At 60.1% G+C, this 10,128-nt stretch overlaps 1 protein-coding gene across 1 annotated transcript; it reads left to right on the top strand.

The window, feature by feature from the left end:
- Positions 1-4,182: 4,182 nt before the first annotated feature.
- On the top strand, positions 4,183-10,079 carry ATP6V0C (ATPase H+ transporting V0 subunit c). Its single transcript, XM_001915196.3, has 3 exons — positions 4,183-4,649; positions 8,988-9,171; positions 9,324-10,079. Exons 1-3 carry the CDS (start codon positions 4,571-4,573, stop codon positions 9,526-9,528), a joined length of 468 nt encoding a protein of 155 aa, XP_001915231.1. The 5' UTR covers positions 4,183-4,570; the 3' UTR covers positions 9,529-10,079.
- Positions 10,080-10,128: the final 49 nt, after the last annotated feature.

Here is a 10,128-nt window from a genome sequence, read left to right as displayed (position 1 = left end):
CCAGGCCCTAGGTTACTGGAAACCAGCAGGATTCCCCCTTCCCACTGGCCCAATGAGAGAGTTGCACAGCACCCCCTGGTGGTCAGGGCCAGCCCCTGGGCTCTTGCCAGCTGCCCATGGGGTTCTCCAAGAACAGGCCCTTTCACATCAACTCTCAAAGGTTGGGGTCAGCCAGAAGTGGGGGACTACCCTGCTCTGGGAGCACCCCAGTCGGCTGCCTCTGTCATCATGCTCCTGTAGGGACCTGACATCTGGCTGGAGCCTCTCAGGGATTTGCAGCCCCCCTCCCACAGCTGGCTGCTCCCAGCTGTGCCTGAGAAGCCTCTCCCAGTGATGGTGGTGGGTGTCAGGTCCTGCACGTATTTACCTATGCTGTATTTATCTATAGGACATTTTTTACTTAAAAAAAAAGTATTTTATAAACTTTAATTTTTTTTAATTACACAAAAAAAATGACCTTTACTTATTCTCTCCCAAATAGCACAACTATGTTTTTTGTTCCATGTCCTCCAGCCTTGCCTGGGCTACACATAGCTCTTATCACCAGGTCAGGAGAGCAGGTACCATCTCTCAGGGTTACGCCCCCTCTGGTGTGTCTTCGTGGTGACTCAGAAGAATGGGACTGTCCACAGGGAGCAGGCGCCCTGCCCGAGACGCTTGATTGTCTGCAGTTGCCTGATGTTCTTGATAAAGCTGCCACGTCAGGCTGCCAGGCTCTCCTCTTTTTTCCTTGAAATGGCTTCCTTGGGATAAGTTCATCTTTCCAATCATTTGAGGATATTTGGAATTTTATTCCTGGTCTCTAACTCCCTCCTCCTCCTCCTCCCTTACCTCAGGTCCCTAAAGTACCATTGGACTTCTCTCTCCCACCATCTTTCAGTAGGGACAGTGGGCCCTTTTGTCCCCATCAAAGCCCTTGTGGGGGGAGGGGGACCAGCCCTGTGGCAAAGTGGTTGGGTTCCCGAGCTCCGATTTGGCAGCCGGGGGTTTCGCCAGTTCGGATCCTGGGTGCGGACATGGCACCGCTCATCAAGCCACACTGAGGTGGCGTCCCACATAGCACAACCAGAGGCACTTACAACTGGAATATACAACTACGTACTGGGTGGCTTCGGGGAGAAGAATAAAAAAAAAAAGAAGATTGGCCACAGTTGTTAGCTCAGGTGCCAACCTTAAATCTTTTTTTTTTTTTAAGATTTTTATTTTTCCTTTTTCTCATCAAGCGTGGCTTGATGAGCGGTGCCATGTCTGCACCCAGGATCCGAACCGGTGAGACCCTGGGCCGCCGAAGTGGAGCGCGCAAACTTAACCACTCGGCCATGTGGCCGGCCCCCCAGGTGCCAATCTTAAAAAAAAGAAACCCTCAGGGGGTCAGCAGTCCACCCCATGCCTCTCGACCTCGCCCTATCAGGGTCTCTGACTTGAGTTTCCCAAAGCCCCTCCTATTCCTGGAAGTCCCCACCTGCACAATGACAGGCCAGGGGCTTGTGACGGTATGATTTTACACCAGGGGGATGTAGCTGTGAGGGAGAAGGCAGAGGTGTGTGTCCTGGCCATCTCCTTCCACAGCCCCGGGCCCATCCTACCCCAGGGCCCTGCCTGGTGCTGGGAGGCCAAGGGGAAGGTAGCCTTGGTCTCTCCCGGCCCAACACTGGACTCTCTATGAGCCCTTGTGTGGGAGGCAGGGGCTGCAGGGAGCCGCCCGGGCCGGCCCAGCCCCTGGGATCTGAGTTTCACTCCCCCACTTGCTGGGTGGCTGACCCTGGGCAAGGCACATAACCTTCCTAGGCCTGTTTCCTCGTGCCCAAAATGAGTGTAATGGTGCTAACTTCTTCAAAGGGCCATTGTGAGGATTAGATAATACCCCAAAAAATGCTTAGGGGGTCTTTGAAGGATTCCAGGAGGAGAGTGTCTGGGTCACATGTGCCAGTTAGAAAGATCCCGTGGCTTTAGAGTGAAGAACAGGTAGAGGGAGCAGGGAGGAGGCCTGGATAGGCAGACCAGGTTAGAGGCTGTGAGAAGACCCAGGCCAGAAATGAGGCCTGCCCAAGGTTGGGGGCGGAGCTGAGAAGTTGCCATCTCAGGGCTCGGTGAGTAACGGAGGGTGAGCGGTGGCGTGACTCGAAGGCTGCTGTGCGAGCAGCCGGGTGGAGAGTTGTGTGTTTTGCCCGAAATGGAAATAATCGAGTGGAAGTTGGTGGTGATGGGGCTTGGTGAGCTCAGTTTGAGACATGCTGGTTTGAGGTGTCAGCAGCCCCACTGGGGACCCAGTGTGACCTCTCACACCAGAACTTGGACAGAAAATGAGAGAACAGTAATGAAAGCTGACTGGCTTCCCAGCCTACAGCAGGAACCGTCTCCCGGACTGCCCCGTCATACCGGGGTTATATGTGTTTGGCCCACGGCTGTGCTTTTGGCTGTACTGTTTCCTCAGGTGGACTGTTCTGCCCTTCTTTCCTTGGTCGGAATTCTCCCCTGTATGCAGCCTCCTTTGCCCCCCGGCCAGCTCCAGCTCCCTGGCCTAGGCTCCCCTGGCCTCGCCCCTAAGTGCCTGGAGTTGTGGGGGCTGGGCCTGGGCCAGGAACTTGCACATTCCACTGGCTCCGAGGACCATCAGGGCTGGAAAGGGACAGGTGAGGGTCAGGATGGCGTAAGGTGTAGGATAAAGCTATGGCAAGGATGTGATCGCCCAGGGGTAGGATGGGGTGGGGCGGGGGGAGCCCTGGGAACACCCGGGACCTGCAGTGAAGCTGAGGCTGCAGCGCCTGGGCCTGTCCTTGCAACTTCTTGTGACTCCAGGAAGGAATGAGGGTGTCAGGGCCGTAGGAGGTGGGCTGGAGAGAGAGGAAAGGGTGTGGAGAAGTGGACAGTGGGCCGCCGCAGCAGAGAGGCTCATTCAGACAGCCTGACAAATGTCCCCCGGCTTACAGAAATGGCGGTCACCAGTGACCTTGGCAAGGGCGAGGAGCTGGGGAGGAGGTGGAGACACGGAGTGAAGATTCCTCTTTCCAGAAGTCAGAGGGAGGTAGGGAGGGGCTCTAGCTGAATGACATCCTCTTTTGAAATGGGGCAGACCTGGGCACTTCTGTGGTTTGCAGGTTCAGAGGGTGGCAGAACTGACCTTGCCAAGGGGAAGAGGGCATGATGGAGGTTCCTGTTGTGGAAGGGGAGGCTGAGTCCAGCAAGAGGGCCAGGCCAGGGGAGGTGACCCCACCACTCACGTAGAGAAAGTTGAGGACAGCTGCTACCCAGGCTGCTCAAGGAGAGTGCTTTAATGCTGGGACCAGGGCTTGGGGCTCAAGGGAGACCCAGGACTAGGTGGCAGCCACCCAGGGTGCCTGAAATGGAGGGGACAAAAGGGCAAAGGGAACCAGAACCGGCGGGAAGAGATAAGGCAGCTGGTTGGGGTGCTGGGACGGTCAAAAGGGATCAGCAGGGTAGTGCCAGTCACAGGCCAGGCCAGGCTGCCTGCCCGGCTGAGAGGGCACTGCTCACGACTGCTCCAGAAATAAAGGTGGCTCTGCATGTGCGGGCTTCGCGTGGGGAGAGGCAGGAGGACAGGGGTCCCAGAAGGTGCAGAAAGCCGGGGAAGCCTCCACAGGTCGCAACACTGACAGGGCTTCAAAGCAAAACCAGTCATACCTACATCTTGAGGGGCAGAGACAACCCCCTCAGCTGAAATCTGGGTCCCTGATGCAAGGGAGGGGATAGATGTGGGAGAAGGGGCTTCTTTTCCTTGGAAGCCAGAGGAGAAATCACCAATTGCTGGGTCGGGGGCTGGTGGGTCTGGGTGTGGAGCAGACTGGGGACAGGCTGCGGGTGGGGCGACCCGGAGACACAGGAGGGCTGCGGGCAGAGGCCAGCACTTCACAGGTGGTGTGGGGGCTTTTCTGGGGGCTGGAGAGGAGGTCGGGACACGAGATTTAGGCTCCATCTGCTCGGACGCTCAGATGGCCCCAGGAGTTGTAAAGACGTCCCAGGGACACCGTGGTCCTAGGTCCCTGGGGGCAAGGCTGCGAAAACCCCGGGCCAGCTTCCACGCCGCGAACGCGAAGAAAAGCAACGCTTGGAACTTAACACCCGCAAACGCCGCGCAGCCGCAGAGGAGGCGGGGCACCTCGAGGTCCCGCCCCATATGCTAATATGGCGCGCCACCGCCCCGCCCCTGCCCGGGGGTCGGACGGGCCCAATGCCGCGGGGTTCAAGAGGCCGGAGGCATCCGACAACGTCCCCGCGGAGGCCCGGGTGGGGCACAGCGCCGGGGTCCGGGCCGGCGGGGCGGCGGCACAGCGCGGGGGCGGTCGGCTGGCCGCTAGGGCGTTCCGGGGCCATGGCGCCCCCCACCGGCGTGAAGTGGTACGGCCTTAAGGGGCGTGGCCCGGGTCATGTGACGCGGCCGCGGCCGCCATTTTGTTCTGCGGAGCTGGTATTTAGAGCGCAGCGGCTGACGGGCCGGGTCGCCTTCGCAGCCGCCTGACTGCTCGGTCCCTCGCGCCCGCCCGCCTGCCGCGCCCGCTAGCCCTCGTCCCTACCTCGGCTCGCTGAGTTCATCCCCACCCCACCCGCAGACATGTCCGAGGCCAAGAGCGGCCCCGAGTACGCCTCCTTTTTTGCGGTCATGGGCGCCTCGGCCGCCATGGTCTTCAGCGGTGAGCGCCCGGCAGGAGGGACCCGGGGAGCGGGGGCGCCGGGGCACGCGGGCTCCTACCTGCAGCCCGCCGGGGTTCGGTGTGTGAGGTCACGCTGACGTAATGCCCAGCTGTTGGGGGTCCCGGGCCTCAGGTGACTGCGGGAGCGGGGTCGGGGCCCCGAGGGCGGCGGGGGGCCTGCAGGTGTCCGGAGCGCAGGGCGTGCGGGCTGGCCCGGGGTGCGCGTTCCCTGGGTCCCGGGCGGGCAGCCCTGCCGGCCGGCCGTGTCGGTGCGGGGGTGGGGCGGCGGCGCCGCTGCCATCTTAGCCCGGGAGAGGCGGGAGGGAGGCTGGGGTGGGGGCGCGCGGTCCTGCGCCTGCTCCGCACCCGCCCCCCCAGTCCTGCGGGCAGGTGACATCACACCTCAGCGAGCTCCCCCGACGCGGGCCCGGCCGGTCCTTGGGCGACGGGGGCGGGGGTCGGACCCTGGCGCTCCCCCCAGGTCCGCGGCCCTCGCCCTGTGGCGGCCCGCCCCCCTCCGCGGCAGGGCAGGTGGGTCTGTGCGCAGAGGCAGGTGCTTCTGGCTAGGGCTCGTCGCTGTTCCCCAAGAGCCCTGTCCGTGTGCGGGTTGGTTGGGGAAAGCTGGGCTGAGCCGGCCGGGATCCCGGGGTGGGAGTGTGTGGAATTGGGGGAGGAGGGTCAGACAGGCCGAGGCCGTGGGACGGGTGTCGGGGAGGCAGGCCTGCGTCAGCGCGGTGTGTGTGGACGCCTGCCGAGAAGGTCTGTTTCGGGGTGGGTGAGAGGGCAGCATGGAGTGTCAGTGTTGAGGAGATTCAGGTCCGAACCAACGAACGAATGAATGAATGACCTTCCTCCCCTTCCCTGAGGCCTGGAGTTGGGAGGATCTGCCCTAGGCATGGAGAAGGGTCCTTCCTGGGCTCTGGAGGGCACCCTGGTTTTGAACTTGGGTCTTGACAGTCCTGGGGTGTCAAATTTGGTGAAAATTGGTCTCCCTGGGAGAAAGGCCCTTGGGCTAGGCCTAGGAATGTGGGGCCCAGGGAGGTGAGTCCTGGCCCAGCTGCAGCCCCGGTGGACTGATCTGATCTGGTCTGGCCTGGTCTAGGTCTCTTTGCGTAGGTCTGGTTTTTGGCTTTGATGACCCCGCCCTGCCACACCCTACCTGGTGGACTGGGGAAGCTGCCTGTGCAGGTCTGTGGAGGGTTTGGACTCCAAACAGTCCCTGCTGACTGTAAACACCTGTGGCGTGGGGGCTAGGGGGCTCTGCTCTCCTGGGGGCCTCCCTCTGCCCAGACCTGCCTGCCAGTCACGAGCTTCTGAGTGAGCCCTGCCCTTCCCATCATGTGCGAGGAAGGGGTCATTTGTGGTGGGAGAAGTGGTCTGGACTTCCCCTTCTGTCCCAGGCAACGCCTGCTCTTTCCACATCTTCAGGGGCTGCCTCTCCAGCACCTGCCAACAGGCTGCCCTGCCCCTTCCCCCAGCCTTCTCTGCTTTCTGCGTCCAGGGATTCTGCTTTGCCCAGCCACCTGTGGGTTACTACCTCTGGCTATCATTCATTCATTCGACAGGTCTTGGCTGAGCTGCTCCTATGTGCCAGGCACTGGGGGCCATCGTGAAACTTGAATTCTGGCTGTCACTGCTTGCTCCTGAAGCCCTGAGTTTGCTTCCCAGCTCTTTTTCTGTACCCAGTGCCCGGCCTCCCTCTGGTCACCAGATGCTTTTCTTTTTCTCCTTCTAGAACTTACTTGGTACTTTTGGACTGAGCCTGACTAGCAGGTCTCGGGAAGTTACTGAGAACAGAATATCCTTGATTTAGGAGTTTTGCTTGCCACGGGCTCCTGAGGATTGGGGCTGCCCACTCCTGCTCCCTTCCCCTCACAGGGCTTCATGTGGTCCTGCAGTGGCCAACTTCTCACTTGGCCAGTTGGGTCAACTTCTGACTTCGTTTCTCTCTCTAACCTTGACTTTCCCCAGGGCTTGTCTTCATCTACTCCTTGTGCCTACCTGAACAGGCCCCTCAGTTCTCCGGCCTTAGGTCTTGCTGCCGGGCCGACTCCAAGCTCTGTCCCCAGCTCCTGGCCTAGAACCCCCCCTGGCCTGTCTAGTGCTTGGCTGATTGGTCTTCTTACAAAGGAACGAGGTCCACTCTCGGGCCTCCTCAATCTTCCTCTCCCATTCCAGCTTCCCCTTTTTCTTAATTTATGACAAAAGTCCTGTCGATTCTTTCTTCATCGTGTCTTCCTCGAGGCTGTCGGCTGTTCCTTTTCGGTGTTTTCTGTGACTTCCTCTCTGCTCATGGACACCCTGTGTTTGGTCCTGTGTGCCCAGAACTGCCTCCTGATCCCACTCTTTTTGTCCCTCACCCAGTCTGGAGCCCATCGGGCTTCGCCTCCAGAGCTGGCATCCAAGGCCTTCCCGGACACCTGCTGCTGCTGGGGCCAGTCTGCTTGTCCCTCTTCATGGCTGTCTCTGTTTCTTCCCTTTGTTCCTCTTGCTGCCTCCCTGCCCCCAGCCATATGACCTTCCTGCTGTCCTCTGCAGAGAAAGGCCCAGCTCACTTCCTACCTCTGGCAAGGTCCTGCTACCTGGGATGCTGAGTTCCCTGTGGTCGGTTTTCCACCCAGTGCCCTGTGTCAGCCTGTGCTCTGCCCCTTGAGTAAACAGCCATGGTATTGGCCTCTTGCACATATGAGAGACAACCTGACGTGCTGGGCCTGCAGTAGGAGCCCAAAATATACACTGCAACCAGGAGAGTTCCTGGGAAGGCCTCACAAAGACCACCCCCAAGCCCCGGGCTGATGGCTCTGAGTGTCTAGGCGTGGCAGTGTTGGGGTGACCCCCTGACTGTGTGGAGGACGCGGTGTGCACCCTCTGCCCCAACCCCTGCTTCCTTCCTTCCTGCAGTCACTCCCAATCTGGTGCCATCCTGGTTGGTACCTCTCTTCATGTTGTCTGGAATCCTTTTTCTGCTCACCATCACTCCTCCGCTCAGATGTCACCTCTGCAAAGCCCTTCTCCAGAATCCCTCACTCCACTCTCCTGAAACATGTTGCTGTGCTTGGCGGTGCTGTGTCTGTCTCCTCGCCAGGCTTAGAGCCCTGAGCGCCTCTGACCTCATCCTGCTGGGCACTGAGTACCGAGGAGGCATCTTCTGTGGTCCAAATAGGTGAATAAAATGTGAAGAGGAATGGCTGGGATTTGTCCTGGTCCCTTCTACCTCTGACTCATGCTGTCTTCTGCTCAAGCACTGCAGTGGGACCCTGGAGGGCAGGTGTCTGGAATCAGAAGAGCCACCTGGGCCCCCTGTGGCTCTCTGTTCTGGGCAAAAGTTACTCTAGACTTCAAGGACAGAGGCCAGGAGAGGAGAGCTTTCATGAAGGCAGCATACCCTAGGAAGAAGGAGGAGGGACAGCATCAGAGGAGACCAGGCCACCCTAGAGTCCACCCCCCACCCCCGTTACTGGAGGCCTCTGGGAGAAGCCAGACTTCTGTGAGCTCAAGGCCACTGCATGCAGGGGTGCTTCTGGGAGGTCTGCCGAGGCCATGTGGTTGGGCTGGGTGATGGCTCCCCAGCCCCATTGTCTTCCCTGTGCCCTCTCCTCTCCCTGGCTCACCCTTTCTCCTCTCTAAACTCAAGGGTCCAGGCCTGCTGTGTGGCTGAGGGTGTGCTCAGCCTTTTGACACAGATGCCAGTGCTCCCAGCAGTGTGTCCCAGGGCTGGGAGTGGTGGGGAGTTGGGAGCTCTGGCCTGAGAGGACAGGACTTGCCAGGCCAGCTTCCCCTGACCCTGCAACGGTGGCGGCTTTCTAGCAAGTTGTCTCTGGGGCTAGCCCCTGGGCAGGCGAGCTGAGTCTGGCCTGCTCTCTGGGCTGCTGACATGGAGTCTCCCTTTGCTTTTTCAGGCCTTTTTGACCTGAGTGCCTGGGACTCCAGGTGGGACAAAAGATGCTCAGAATCTCCAGCAAGGCCTCAGGGGCCTGGCTGCCTGTTTCCCTGTGTAACTGGGCCGCAGGACCTGGCGCAGCTCCTCCTCGTAGGTTGCAGGCAGCTGCGCTGAGGTTCCCTGAGAGCATAGGGTCTGTGTGGCTGACTTGGGGACTGCTGGTGAGCATAGGTCAGGGTTTCACAGCAGAGCAGGAGGCCAGATGGGCCAGACAGCCATAAGGACCTCTGGTAGAGGAAAGAAACAGTTATGTGGCTGCCTCCTGCCCCTGGCTGGGTGCCACCTTCACCTCCTGTTTGCCTGTGCTAACTTGGGGTGGCCCTCAACTGGGCCACAGCCACCACCAGGGTCCCGGCCTCAGGTGCTCTGGGTTCACCTCTCCCCTCGACCCCCTACAGCCCTGGGTGCCGCCTATGGGACAGCCAAGAGTGGCACAGGCATCGCGGCCATGTCCGTCATGCGGCCAGAGCTGATCATGAAGTCCATCATCCCAGTGGTCATGGCTGGCATCATCGCTATCTACGGTCTGGTGGTGGCAGTCCTCATCGCCAACTCCCTGAATGATGACATCAGTCTCTACAGGTCAGTGCTGGGTCCCTCTCCCCATGCCCTGCCCTCCCTCCCAAGGGTCAGGCCACTCTACAGGGCTGGGAGGGCTGGGGAGGGAGCATGGCCTGTGACCCATGCCTGCCCAGCTAGCAGCTAACATAGATCCTGTGTCTTCTCTTCCCCAGGAGCTTCCTCCAACTGGGCGCGGGCCTGAGTGTGGGCCTGAGCGGGCTGGCAGCAGGCTTTGCCATCGGCATTGTTGGGGACGCCGGCGTGCGGGGTACTGCCCAGCAGCCTCGGCTATTTGTGGGCATGATCCTCATCCTCATCTTCGCTGAGGTCCTTGGCCTCTATGGTCTCATCGTCGCCCTCATTCTCTCCACAAAGTAGCCTTTCCAAGCCCACCAGCCACAGAATATGATGTAAAGACCACCCCCTCCTCATTCCAGAACGAACAGCCTGACACACTTGCACGGGGCAGCTGTCCCCCCAGTAGCTGGTCTTGTAAATGCGCAGTGTCCTAGTGCCCATTGTCCGTTGCCCCTGGCCTTGCCCCCACCCGCCCCGTGCCGTGGACATCTGGGCCCACTCATTACCCATCCAGGCTCCCGACCAGTGAGGATGCAGGCCCCTGGCCGCCCCCACCCCCTGCCCTAGAGTGCTCTGTGTATAAGGATGAATTAGAGTTGTCATTTTCTCTTCACTGGATGTTTATTTATAAAGATTTGACCTGTTCATGCGTCTGTGGAGCAGCCCTCCGTCTCCCGGCTATATAGTAATCTTAGGTAGAGTGTTGCCTTGTGGGTTACCGTTTGCTCTGAGACTTCTCGGATGGACCCACCCTCCTCCAGCCCTGGCTGCCAGCGCCGCGGGGCCGCGTGCTGGGCCTGCCGGGGCCTGGCGCCGAGCCGTGTCCAATAAAGTTCTCGGATGTGACTGGACGCCTGTGTGCACTGCTGCTGTGGGCGCGGGTTCGGGGCGGGGAACGCG

Source organism: Equus caballus, chromosome 13 (assembly GCF_041296265.1).
Source record: "Equus caballus isolate H_3958 breed thoroughbred chromosome 13, TB-T2T, whole genome shotgun sequence".
NCBI classification, from domain to species: domain Eukaryota; kingdom Metazoa; phylum Chordata; class Mammalia; order Perissodactyla; family Equidae; genus Equus; species Equus caballus.
The sequence above is the reverse complement of the archived record's forward strand: the minus strand, read 5'-3'. Positions and strand labels throughout refer to the sequence as shown.

Coding starts and splice junctions, on each gene's coding strand:
- ATP6V0C (XM_001915196.3), top strand. CDS start 4,571: ATGTCCGAGGCCAAGAGCGGCCCCGAGTACGCCTCCTTTTTTGCGGTC. Junction 4,650..8,987: donor GGCCGCCATGGTCTTCAGCG/GTGAGCGCCCGG, acceptor GACCCCCTACAG/CCCTGGGTGCCGCCTATGGG. Junction 9,172..9,323: donor GATGACATCAGTCTCTACAG/GTCAGTGCTGGG, acceptor TCTCTTCCCCAG/GAGCTTCCTCCAACTGGGCG.